This window comes from Xenopus tropicalis, chromosome 4, assembly GCF_000004195.4.
Source record: "Xenopus tropicalis strain Nigerian chromosome 4, UCB_Xtro_10.0, whole genome shotgun sequence".
Classification (NCBI taxonomy): Eukaryota; Metazoa; Chordata; class Amphibia; order Anura; family Pipidae; genus Xenopus; species Xenopus tropicalis.
Window position 1 is genome coordinate 76,396,154 of NC_030680.2, and position 14,100 is coordinate 76,410,253.

A 14,100-nucleotide genomic window follows, 5' to 3' on the forward strand; every position below is an offset into this window, starting at 1 on the left:
TGAAGAAAAAAATAAACATTATTTTCTGTGGGTGAAACAGTAAACAAATATATTTCTAGCAAGTTACAAATATGGTATTTCAACAAATTAGAATAAAATTAGTTAATTTATTTAGTTAATTTAGTTATTCTCTAATTCATCTAGTTCATTTTACTACTATGGGTAATATGACTTCAGTATCAAGCAAGAAGGATGTAATCTGGATAGTGACAACTTTCTACCCCCCCAATAGAGATCCCACTGAAGGACACAAATTCCCCCCCCCCCCAAAAAGATTTAGAAGCCTGTGAGACACAGGATTTACAGATTTATGTAACATGTTATTTATTTTTATTAAAGGAGCCAGTTGGGGGCAATATTTGCAGATTATTCATTCTGCCGCTAGGTGGAGCATGCAGTGCAATGATGAGTGCAATGATGAGTGCAATGATGAGTGCAATGATGAAATCACAAAAGATCTATGTAGCAAACTTTGCAACTTTAATTGCATTGCCTCCATAAAGTAGTGTCACTTGTTTGCCCTGTTTGGAAAAAAAAACCTATTGGAAAAACAGATTTTTTTTTGTGTTTAAAATAAAAAGTATGTTCAACACAAGCCCTTTTTTTAATTTATGATGAACCACTCATTTAAGAAAAGATTTCCTCTTACATTTATAGAGAGTGTCCATAAAGAAAATAAATGTATCAGCTAATGACAACTAATGTAGCAAATTTGAGAAGTTTACAGTGACAATTTTATGATAGACAATAGAGGGAAATTGCCAAACAGAGGGGATTTGGCAATTACTAGCCTTGTATCCAATAAGATATTGGTTATGAACATCTTAGTATGTTTGGTGAGATGTGGTATTTGTTTTATTCAGCAGAACCTCTATTAGATCTTTCTTCAACATTGGGTTCAGTGAATAGGGCTTTTGCTATATATAATTTTTCCTATTCTTTTAATCTATGGTTTTTGTTATTTCTTGCACTAAATAGGGCAATGTTTAAAAATAAAACTAAAGCCACATTCTACTTTCTGATTCCAAATAGCAAAATCGCACCAACCAGCAGCCCACTGAGAAGCCTCTGTATCAAGGATCCCCAATCTTTTTTACTTGTGAGTCACACTCTAATGTAAAAAATGTTGGAAAGCCACACAAGCATGAAAAAAGTTTGGAGAGATTGGAAAAAAGATTGGAGTAAAACTGTCTCTTTTTTTTTTTATTCAACACTTCAATTCTTAAAGAACAGGATTGACAACTGAATTGTTATCAGGGCCGGAACTAGGGGTAGGCAGAAGAGGCAGCTGCCTAGGGCGCAACGATTGAGGGGCACCAGGCAGCCTCTCCTGCCTACCCCTAGTTCTACTTTGTCATTGACTCCGCCGCTTATCATTAGCGGTGGAGGCAATGACCGATCGCACCGCCCCCCCCAATGGTGCATGCGCGCCAAAGCACAGGAGGAGGTGCAGGGGGGCGGTGCGATTCGATGGGTCATTGCCTCCACCGCTAATGATTAGGGGAGGTGGGCGGAGTTGGCCGACCGGGTTGCCTATGGCGCCCGGTCGGCTTGGCCCGCCCCTGATTGTAATACATTTATAGAAGCTAATAGGTAGCAGGTACAATGGTTTCAGATGATTTCAAGTTTAGCAAGATTAAATTAATGTATTTTTTTGTTTTTACATAGTTAAAGAAAAAAAACAATATAGGCAACAGGGTCTTCCATTGGTTTGTAATGCAGAACACCATGGACATTCAAAGATGCTGGGTTCATTTGGGATGGGATTTCAGGAGTATTCAGATGTCATGGAGTGCAGTATGAGGGCTTTCAAGCCCGGGGCTCCATACCCTATCATATTTGTCTGTGTATCCCCTGTTTTTATAGGTAATTTCTAAGGGTAAATTCCTAGTTTACAAGCGCTAACCAGCCATTTAGTGTTGTGGATTGTGTAGATAACAATTTGCTTGTTATGTGTTTATGGGCCAAGTAGAGTAGTTCAGCTATTGCCATTTTCATGTATATGTAAGGGTAAAGGTCTTCGATAATGACCAGTAGGCACACTTTATGATGTGTTTTGATGGAAGTGTTCGAGAGGCAGGGGGTTAAATAGACTCTACGAAAAATGTATGTTTGCATTGTGGTGTTTGCGAAAAGGAAAGTACTGTATATATGTGAGACTCAAGGGCTTCCAACTCTTCTTGGTCAATCTGCCCAATATTTTCTTGCTAAACTACTATAGACTAAACTACTATTAGTGTGTGTAATGATATTGTGCTTTAAAAATTTGCTATATAATTTTGATATCATACCTTTAGTGCAGGGGTGTCAAACTCACATAGGGGGGACAAATCCTAAAACACAGGCTATGTCGTCGGCCAAAATTTTTATTAAGGTACTGTACGATCAGTGCAGTCAGGCGATTGGTGCTGCATGGTCAGGCAGTCACTGGGGGCCACATAAAGCTTGTGTCAAACACAAGGCCATATTCAGCCTGCGGGCCTTGTGTTTGACACATGTGCTTTAGTGTATCCAAAGCGATGTCTTTATGGTTTCAAAACTTGCCTCCAAGCCAGAGATTTAAAAATGGGCACCTACTTCTAGGCCACTAGAAGTAACATCAAAGGGGGTGGTGAGCAACATGTTGCTCCCGAGACACTGGTTGGGGATCACTACTTTGTATAATGAGCTGCTCTATATGTAAAATGATAGCAGTCTGTAGCTGGGTGGGGTTTAATTCAAACTGCAGCTTCTCATTTGGGCTGCTGGTTTGTTTGGCTTTAAAGCAAATGCAAAAAGTATGTTCGGCACAAACCCATTTATTAAATCAATGTTGAAAATGTGGCTATACTGTCCCTTAAGGTTAATGTTAGGAATGCATTGGATTAACGTGTGTACCCTGGACCCTAACCAGACATCTTGAGGACATCAGATGTGTAGTATTGTTCCCTCCTTCTGACATACTCTAAAGCACTGTGGGGCACAAGCAAGATTAATTTTTGGAGACGTAGTGGGACACTTCAGTATCTAGAAATTGAATCCCAAGCAGATTCCAAAAAAAAGATGTAAAGCAATATGAAGTAGTATTCCAAATCTGTTGCACCTGGATTGGTCATATCATACCATTTCTCTAGAGTATGGGTAAGTAATATATAGCATCTCGAAAAAGGATGAGGTGGGAGTGCCATATTTATAGTTAAATTGAATAAATATATCAAAATAATTCACACATTGGCACATTAAATCTTTAGGTTATCCTTGCCCAGGTAAGAGTACTGCCAAGACCATAAAATGTTTCATATTCATGAAAAAGAGTTGTACCACCAGTTAAAATCCTTATAGTACGTTAGTACATTTTTTTTTGTGTGTTACTGTTCCTTTAAAGAACCATTTCTGGCCTTTTGGCTTGTTAATAGCAATGGATGTATTTTAGCGCATGATGTGTTCCTGTGAGGATTGCAGGAAGCCCTGTGCTGCATAACCTTGTGCTAATAAACAGAGACAGGAAGGAACCGGGAGGGGGTCCATCAGTAAGGAAGTGCTGAGACATACAGTGAAGCAAAGGAAATGTGTGGAAGCCGGAGCTTCTACTACTTATTCGGTGCTGATGCATGATGTGGCAGTGCTAATTCACCTCAGGGATGCTTTCCCTTATCAGGCAAAACATTTGGCTGTACGGTGACTGCTTTTGTGGACACACCCTGTCTAAGTCTATATATATAGCCTGTGCAGAGGACCTCAGGAAAAAGATATTTTTTTTTCTTTTCAGAAGCCATAAATGAATAATACAACATAAAGGCAGCTTCCATAAAGCTCTGTGATAATGTTGAGTATTTGCAGATTTGTTAAAAGGAACAGGAGTGCAGCAGTGTGCTTCTCAGTGTATCTACCCCCAAGCACAAATGTAGGCATGGGGGTGTTCTTGTGGGGTAGACAGGCAATTACAACTCATAAAAAAGAATGCCTTGGAAATTACCAATCTGCCTTACTATGCTTGGAGCTAGACTGTATGCCTGTGATCCACCAAATGCTGCACTCTATCAGCTACAGTATATCAGCTAACACCATGCTAGCGTCTTCAAGAAAAAGTAAAATATATTCAAGAAAAAGTAAAATATACCCCCCCAGGTATTACAATCTCTTATTCACCAGGTTGGTGCACCTCTACCCAATGGCCCTTTTGCCTGTCTGGGATCATGCTCATCAGCATTTCCCATACTTTTTTTTTTTTTTTACAGGAAAAGGTGACAGGCAATGAATGGCATGTTTACAAAATGCTGTTTGCCATAGGCCTAAAAAAAAATTATTCTACGGTTCAAGGCAAAGGGCCTAATTATTCACATTTTACACAAGGTGGAGCCAAACAGTTTTTTTACATTTATTTTATAGGTAACCTTACATTAAAATCACAAATTTGTTGTCATTAGTGTACATTTGAATAGTGTTTGGATATATCTGTTCATTATAGTATTGTATAAATCACATGTACATATGAAAACAATAAAGAAACATAAAACATGTATAGGTGATAGGTGTAGTGTAAGAGAAAGTTACCAGATATAGGGAAAAACAAAATGAGGCATACAGAGCATCTCCCACTAGAGAAACTGCAGTAACTCGTCTAACTGCTATACAGTAATTTGCATTTAATAGACGTGCTCCCTATTATTTCTGCGATCTGGTAACCTTAGTATAGGATAAACACAAAAATAACTTTGTTATAAACAAAAGCCGCACAATAAGGTTTGCTCTTATGTCCTTGGTGACAACCTCTTGTGTAATGGATTCTGTCAGGTAGTGCTATCGGCCAAGGACAGCACAGACATTTCAATATTAGATGGCTGGTATCAGACCAAGCCTATTCTTCTGGACAGAAAATTAAAGTGCAAACCATGTGATACAAACCATATGCTAATCAGATACCTATAAAGTGAGGCTCATAGTTTTTAAAATAAAGCTTGTATATATTTAACAGTTTTCACATAGACGCCCAAAGTATATGGGTAACTAAATTTGCACCGTGAAAATCCTATTAAGGCAAAAAAAAATTAGAGACCAAGGCATTCACTAAACTAATCACTACAGCTTTAGAGTTTTTTTTGAAAAATATTCTACAATATAACCTTTGTTTTAAAGTAATAGGGTCTATAAACTGATGCAGAAAAGTACCTCTCAAACAAGCCATCATGTGATACTGCAGATGCTAAACGTTAAACCCCAGTACCCTTTGTACCTGATGGGTTTACATTTTGGAAGACGTAAATAAACGTCACGTTCTCTTATTTAGTAAAGATGAATATGTGTGTCTATATGTGTATATTCATTCAAAAAGATGCATTCTTCACTTCAAAGGAGGAGGTACATTCAGTAAGTATTCTCTTTTCCTTCTTAACACAGAAAGAAGATGGGCAATTTTAACAGGAACTATATTTTAATCATTTTATACCCCCTCCTCAACAGTTTGATGCTGGTAGATATGATACATTTGGAAATGCAAATGTAATTTTTTAATGACCTTGTTTACTATGTTAAAGTGCTTGAAAGTGTTATTGTGCAGCAGAGCTAAGGAATGGGATAAAAACCTGTTACTGCACGCAAATCTTGCGAAAGTCTAGCAGCTAATTCAACAAATTCCTTGAGTATGTAATAAGAGCTTAAATGCCAAAATACAAATTAATATGCAGTAAAAACAATGTTGCTAAAGTTAGCAATCTTTTCCTTTTGTGGATTTAGAGTTTGGGGACTGCAATGTTGTCTTGTTTGGAGACACCTTCCCAGGACCGCATCTCCATGTTCGAAGATCTACCAAAACTTGGTTCAGAGCTTCCATCCACTGGTTTCGCTCCTCCTTGGTGTCAGCCGTCAGCCAGTTCCTGACAAATTAGACAAAATCAGGGCCAATGTAGTTTATAACATAGTTTTAGTGTATAAATAATGCTAGTCTAGAAAATAAAATCTTTACACAGAGAAAAACATTATATTGGTACTATCAATGGCTAATTAAAGGAGAACTACACCCCCAGGCGCTAAAAGCCACCTTAACCATCACTGCCCTGACTCCCCTAACCTCTCCCGTCCTCAGCGTAAATGGTTGACATCTTCTTAGCAATTGAACACACTTCGGGTATCACCGCCAACATGGACCCTTGCTTGCGCATGCTCAGTTTAATCAGATTTTCCTGCAGGTTCGTATCGGTGAGGAGACCCGAAGTGTCTTCAGTTGGTAAGAAGATGTCGGCCAGGTATGCTGCTGCTACTACTCTGCTATTTTAGCTTGGGGCTAGTGATATGGACAGTTGTTAAGCTTAAAAACTATACAATAAGGGAGAGGTTAGGGGAGTCAAGTTAGGGGGGCATTTAGCACCCGGGGGTATAGTTCTCCTTTAAGACGGGCAGCTCTAGTCCTGACCTATAGTGGGTATAGAAGTGAGCAAGCACAGGGTTGCACATCACATTTGTCTAAGAAGGCAAAGAATAAAACTACATATTTAAAGAGGTGATGAAGGCTTGCCTAGGGTGCCCCTTGGATTTGGCCCGGAATGGTCTGTAAAACAGCTGCCACTTCACTTAAGTGCTTTATGGAAAAAATATGGCATTGCACATATTTAGAAGGAAAACGTATATATAGCTTATATAAATCTTTTCTTTAGTATACAAAATAGGAGTATATCTGTAAATATGTAATCCCCTTATTCTTGTCCATAGCTCTTAGATAATTGGCTATTCCCGATTCCTAATATATAGAGTTCAATATGTCAGCAGTTCACTTTGTGGACAGTTGCCACTGAGCTGAACCAAATTCTTTAAGTTATGTGACTTTACAAGATCAACAAAATGTGAAAGATCACAGATAATACAAATGTTTCAAAATGTATATAAAAGCAAAAGTAAACCTTTAAAATAAATCAATGTAAACGTAACGAGTGCCACCTGCTGGTCAGATTTCCCACTGTATTCCCAGAGGTCAATAAAGAAGAACAGAAGGGAACTGTTCTGATGCTGCTCTCTTTAGGAAAGACATCTAAAACTCCTCAAAACTTCTCATGTCTTTTCCTGATCAGAGCAACATCAGAACAATTTTGCTTCTTTTTTCTGGTGCGGTTGTTCCAATATTCATTATACCAGGTATGGGATCCATTATCCAGAACACTCAAACCTGGTGTTTTCAATTTTACATTATTTTAAAGTTTTACATTCCCTTTAAGGTTTTGATTTGGTTTACTATTTAGCAGAATCTTTTGTGAAGGATTCAGTATTGTAAAACCTAAGAATATGATACACCTGTATATAGTAGGCCTAAGTAATTTTTTGGTAACGGAGTTGTATATAATCCAATGATTTACTGCACAGATCTTTATCACTCACTTGGTAAAGCATAGGGTGTTGCGGCACTGGGTTACCAAGGTATCCATGTCATCTTCTCGCTGTGGCCTCATAGTGATCAGTTCCAGGGTGTTGGGACGAGCACATGCCTCCCTTTTTGCTGGTTCAATTTTGGCACTAGTACAGTTTGCAAGGTTTAGTCGACCCAATGGTTCCTGTACAGGATATGAATTTGTAAGTTTACCTTTACCATTAAAGGATGCAAACTGTCATTGTTTTTTGTTACCCTGTACAAAAGTACATTAATACTCCGCTTACTTTTAATGCTTCCTGATCAGGGTACGTCCAGAAGGATAGCTGGTTTGAGGACAAAACACACCAGCGTCTGTGCCAAGCTCCTAAACCACTTACATCCTCAAACATTGTCTAGAAAAAAAACATTGCAAAATACATGAAGCTCTGCAATTACCAAAGAGCAAAAAACCAAACCCCTTATTACAGTAAAGTCTGGTTCCCTCTTGCTGCATATGAATGGTGACGTGTAGTATGTATTACAGGGATGTCCCTTAGCCATCCCAGGTATATACAGGTGGTTTGGCACACAAGTAAAGCATTATTATTCCATAGTTTTGACGGTACAATAAGTGTGTACTTACAAGGAAGCCACTCCGTTGCACTGTTGAGTGACTCTCGCACTGCAGCTTAATATACAGGTTTCCCTCGAGTGGTGACAAGAAAGGAACCTAAAGAAACAGAATGAAACGGATACCATAAAATGAAGACAAAACCACTGCACTGACGCCAGTACTCTCCAAAAGAGACTGTAGGTTGTAGAGCTCTTCCATGTAAATTATATTTTAAATGCTGTACTTGATGCTATGTAAAAGAATATGTGCATCTTTATTTTGCACTTTTTAGAGCAGTTTTTTTTTTTTTTTAGAACAGTTAACAAAAATGTCCCTTGCAGTACCAGTTCCTCCCAGTGTTACTAGGAGTCAAGACATATGCCATAAAAGACCAACGCCAAGGCCTATGATATGTACAGCTTGAAAATAGAGAGAACAGAAGATGCATGAAATGGATCAACATGTAAACGTAGCATCTCCTAAAAACACACTGATTCTTATCTGGTGGAAGAACTCTAAAACACTTTTCTTTTTAAAATAGAAAAAGGAATATACTGCTCAATAAAACAAAGCAGGTACAGGCAGTTAAAGACCATGCACAAAAATTGTGTTAATGCAAGAAGCACAATAATAGTATGAATCTACATACCAGCTCAGTTCTAATGCATTCAGTTGTACTGAAATATTGATTTTATTGTGAGATGTGATTTCATCCATCAGAAACACCAAAGTTTTTACTAAATTGGAGATTACTAGACCTACAAAGCATTCAAAGTTAAACTTCTAACATCCTCATATTTTTCAGGGATTACGTTATTATAAAATAAAGACATGTGACACAAATGACATCACTAAGCACAGTTTATAGCTGATCACTTAAATATATATAAATAAAATACACATCTGTAAATTATATCCTTATAAACAGTGCTTAGTAAAGTAATCAGTTATAATCTGTGCTCATGTAATTTCTGTCACATGACTCACTGAAACTTGTGTATTATTAAAAAGTACCCCCCTGTTGAAAAATATGAGAATATTAGAAGTCACCTCGGAGTTCCATGACCTTTGTAAAAGCACTCTGCCTTGAGCTTAAACTATGCACATTGGTAGCATGTGATTTGCCATGTTCCTACATAGCCCTTTATATATTTAAAGGATTAAACTGGCAAGACTTTATGCACCCAACCATGGTCAATTGTTTTTACAGTTTTCATGCAACTGCTAATATTTGTAGCCCTCCACCAAAAAAAACCTTCAGTCCTTGCATTGCATGTTCAGTCAGTCTAAAGAATGACTAGCTACACTGTATATAATTATCATGGATCAATACTAAGGACAAAGCTTGTTGAAGTAGTAAGGTTTATGCAGAAAAACAAAGTGCACAGCCGGGGGAAAAAAAAAATTGATGCATGTGACTTACACTGTTTTTTTTCTAGACCAAATAAAAGAGTAAGTCACATGCATCAATTTTTTTTCCCCCCGGCTGTGCACTTTGTTTTCTGCATAAACCTTACTACTTCAACAAGCTTTGTGCTTAGTATTTAATATATTTAATTACAGCGTTTTTTTTTCTAGACCAAATAAAAGAGTAATTAAATATCTATTAAAAGCTTAATAGCAGAATTAAACAATTAGAAGGTTCTGTGCCAATAGTTATAATAATTAAAGGTATCAAAAAGCTGTAAAAAAAAAAAAGAGTTTACAAAAGAGGCTCACATTTTATACTCCTGCAGGTCACAACTCACAATAAGCATATGTATATCTAGTACAACAATTTAACAGTATGGTGTTAGTTCTAACAGAAGATCTCATCTTCACCTGCTCATGCAGAAACATGTACCCAGTATAAAGCTCTTCACCAACCTACAAGCTACAGAGAAAGGCAATCCAAGAAGGGGGAAGAGAATTTTTAATTGTTTTTTTTATTTTTTTTTTATTAACAACCTTATCCTGAAAATGATTCCCAAGAATGCGCCCGAGTTTGCCTTCCAACTTCATCTAGAAAGAGACAGACAAGTAGGGGAAGTGTAACAGGGAAAGCAGGGAAGGAAGAAAATCATTGTGGGAAAGGTACAAGTAAGAAAGGTAAACACCATTTATCTACAGCTAATAAAATATATCAAAGGTACCAAAGATCATTGAAAAAAAAACAGCAGTACAACTCACCTTTTCAAGAGGAAACTTCAACTTTCCCAAAGAGTCCAAAGAAAGTGTCAGGGATCCAACAAGTAGGAAGTTACTGGATCTTACAATATTGCCCACAGCAGGACTGCAAGCTGAATGGGATGGAACAGATTAAGGACTTCAGAGTGTTAATAACAGAATCATTATCAGTTCAGTGGATTGTTACTTGGGATTACTGTATCTTCAACTTCTATCAGGGAAATCATACTCATACTCATTTGAAAATTCCTGGGAATACAACTTGAACACAAATTTACTAATAGCTGTACAGGTGCTGTTCAACCTGACAATTGCTTGAATGATGTCACACAAAGTCATCTTAGGGCGCCTTTGAGCAGAGTGAGGTACATAAAAATCTGAGACCTGAATCTGGCCCATGGACAGACAGTTGAACAGCCTAGTACTAGACATACCATATCTAAATACTGTGCATTTTTACAGTTGCAAGGTAAAATATGTTTTTTTCAAACTTCTATTTGTTAAAAGTCATAATATATATATATATATATATATATATATATATATATATGTAGTTTTATTTTCTAAAACCATTATTGCCCATTCAAATAAAGTCAAAAGAATTTAAAAACATGCAATACTGAACTACCACCATTAGGGCAGGGCCACTCACCAGGGGAATTCAAACTTGATTTCTGTCAAGAGACAAAAAGATGTAGGACCTTATTAATACCCATGGGGGAAAGAAAAATAATCTAATCTAAGTACTTACTAAGATAAAAACACATACCCTAGAGCCAAGAAGTTTCTTTGGAGTAATCTGTAGAAAATAAAACATGTTCATTCAAATTTGCTTAAAGATACACAAATATTTAGAGGGGTAGTACACTTTTACTTACACTTTACTTAAGAAAAATCAAATTCACTGGGAGGGGGTTGCCAATGTTAAAAAAAAAAAAAAACTAACGTAGCACCCCCTGCCCTCTTCTTTACCTTTTCCCAGGCATCACAACCTCAGACTCAGACATGCACATATTCAGGACAGTACAATCAGAAAATGAACGCATTTGAGTTCGCACTTTCCCATAAAATCGGAGGTCTTTCCAGTTTGGTTGGAGCCATTTATGGTGTTTGGCGCAAGAGTGATGCATGCACCTGATTCTATAGATGCAAATGCGCTGTGCCTATAAGCACAGGGCTCTGAGGGAACCCTGGATGTACCACCTGGTCTGTAGGTAGCGGTTGCTCCAGGGTTCCTCAGGGTTGCAGAGACCAATTTGATGCAACTACCTTTAATGAATTGGGGTTTTACATTCCACTGACTGTGGGGAAATTTTTGCATACTGTGCTTGTAGCTGTAAGCGATCCCTTAGGTCTGCCAAGGGATACCTAAAAAATATAAGATGATGGTGTGGCCATTTGACCCTAGCAACCAGATGAATGGTTTCATATGAGATATGGGAAGATGAATAGGAAAGGGTGTTAAGGAAAAGATAAGCAAGTAACAAAAGCAATACATTTGTAGCCTCAGAAATCAATTGTTTTTTGGCTGCTGTTATCAGAGAATACAATTTGGAAATAGGCAAAAGAGGAAGGCAAATAATTCTAAAGCTATAAAAAAAGAACTAGATGCAAAGTTAATTAGGAGACATTCTATTACATACTAGAAGTAAACTTAAAGGTAAACCATCCCTTTAAAGTGTCTTTCTAGATTAGATAAGAATTTTTCTTCAAGTTCTTGAGTCTTAAAATTGATTTTGCTAGTTTAAAAAAAAAAAAACTGGAAACATGTGAGATGAAATAAATACATACCCTAGGCTTCAAAGTTTTGCGCTTGTCCATTATTGTAACTGCTCCCCCTTGTGCCTACAGACAGATGAAACAGTTTCAAAGGCAGATAAAGTACAAATAAATATTACCTGCAGCTGTTGAAATATGCAATGCTTTGTGAACAACATTTGGGGAGGATCATCTACAGAATGATGCAGTACATAAATAAACCATATGGTCAAACATTTTGAAAGTAATTTTTTTTTAAAAACAGAATGATAGTAACAGTAACTTAGTCTTAAAAAATACATATGTCAATGGAGAACCACCTGGATCAACTCTGCACTAAAAGATAATTTCAGTTAACTTTTTTAGTGCCTGTATTCACTTGCTAAAAAACCCATCCAACCTATTACATGATCTTAAGTATCTGCCAGTAGAACCACGTCAGGGATAGAATTCCAGAACTGCACAGCTCTCACTGTAAAAAAATGTTTTTTTTTAAATATTATAATGGAACCTCCTTTCTTCTAATCTTCATGGATGCCCTTGAGTGTGCTAAAGGACCTACTGGTAATTAAAGTATATTGCACGGCCAATATATTTATATTTCTACATAGTTATATCTTATAAACACCACCAAGGTGGCCCTCATAAACGAGACTTTCATATCCATAACCAGCTTAGTTGCCCTTCTTTGTACTCTCTAATTCAAGAATATTATGTATGAGAAGTGGAGACCAAAACTGCACAGCATATTCTAGATGGGGCCTGATCCTATACCTGTACATCAAAAATGGAAAAGCAATAAAATATAAATATATTTTTGAAGGAAAAGAACGCTGTTATAAAGTTTCTTCACTGTTGAGTTCCATCACACTTTATATATTCTATACCCATTTTAATAAAGCTCAAAACCTTGTTTGCCCTTGCAACTGCTGATTGGCATTGCTTGCTACAGCTAAGCTTATTGTCCACAAGCACCTCTACGTCCTTCATCAAGTTTATTATCCACAAGTACATGTTGTCCTACAACATTTTTTTTAGGATTTGCCTAATGTATTTCTATTAAGGGTAGTGGCTTGCAATTTTTTTTTTAAATTATTTTAAAGGAAATTATCTGATAGTGAAAGGGTTCACAATTCAAACCTTGGGTATGCCTTTTCATCAAGATAAAGAAAATCAGATTTTATAAGTACAGGTAAAAGGATCCCTTATCCGGAAACCCATTATCCAGAAGGTTCGAATTACGGAAAGGCCATCTTCCATAGACTCCATTTTAAACAAATGATTCTAATTTTTAGAAATTATTTCCTTTTTTTTCTGTAATAAAACATCTCAACTAAGAAAATGAATCCTTATTGGAGGCAAAACAATCCTATTGGGTTTATTTAATGTTTAAATGATTTTTAGTAAACCTAAAGCATGGAGATCCAAACTACGGAAAGATCCCTTATCTGGAAGACCCCAGGTCCCGAGCATTCTGGATAATAGATCCCATACCTGTAATTCATTATTTAATGCATGGTTAAGATGTTTCAAAGGACTACCAAAGCTTATAAAAATGAGAATATTTTTATATCTTAGGGGGATTCCAATAAAGTAGTCCAGAGGTTGTACCACCTTGTCACCTATTATAACTTATTAGAACATCTAAATGTAGTTTGGGCTTCTGAAGTGACACAGGATGCAATGTGAGCAATCACCAGTATAAGTAATTAACATACACACCAAGCATTATTTTGGTCCCTGCAAAATGGTTGTAAGGTCTAATAATCAGAACAATGATTGCTGGCCTTGCACTTGCTAACAAAAAAACAAGGCCTCTTTCAAGAAAAAGCATTACAAAATAAAACAGACAGAAACTTACCAGGCTGTAAACCTCTATATCAATTCTGAAATCAGAAGATATGTCTTTCCTATGGAGCAGAAGAAATACAAATTTTGACCTTGCTATGCAAATATGGTGCCGCTTACCCACCAAACACCTGGTACAACAATATTTATTTTGAAACAGTATTCCTGATCTTCAGCAAAAGATCTATCACCAGTGGCAGACTATCCTGCAAAGCCATTATAACTTAAAGATTATCAAAGACGAAAGCTTTACTATAGGTGTAAATAATAGATATATATATATATACACACACACACAAATACTGAGAGCAAAATACAACATTGTTTTTTTATAGGAATAGGCAAACCTGAGTGCAGATTAAGCTGTACAGTTCTATAAAGAGATATGGATTAACAAATT

General features: G+C 36.8%; 1 protein-coding gene across 4 annotated transcripts in view; it reads right to left on the reverse strand.

Annotated features, from left to right (window-relative positions):
• Window positions 1-4,333: 4,333 nt before the first annotated feature.
• Window positions 4,334-14,100, reverse strand: part of anln (anillin actin binding protein) — a 28,823-nt gene continuing 19,056 nt past the window's right edge. For 3 of the 4 annotated variants that reach the window (XM_012961637.3, XM_012961633.3, XM_002931680.5), the window contains 10 exons: window positions 13,714-13,762; window positions 11,886-11,939; window positions 10,864-10,893; window positions 10,747-10,768; window positions 10,098-10,207; window positions 9,876-9,929; window positions 7,959-8,045; window positions 7,621-7,728; window positions 7,345-7,517; window positions 4,334-5,852 (listed from right to left, as the gene is read on the reverse strand). In XM_012961637.3, the coding sequence (XP_012817091.2) occupies window positions 5,684-5,852; window positions 7,345-7,517; window positions 7,621-7,728; window positions 7,959-8,045; window positions 9,876-9,929; window positions 10,098-10,207; window positions 10,747-10,768; window positions 10,864-10,893; window positions 11,886-11,939; window positions 13,714-13,762 (856 nt within the window). In that variant the 3' untranslated portion in view covers window positions 4,334-5,683. The remainder of the gene's footprint in view (window positions 5,853-7,344; window positions 7,518-7,620; window positions 7,729-7,958; window positions 8,046-9,875; window positions 9,930-10,097; window positions 10,208-10,746; window positions 10,769-10,863; window positions 10,894-11,885; window positions 11,940-13,713; window positions 13,763-14,100) is intronic. The other variant, XM_012961635.3, reaches the window with a different exon arrangement.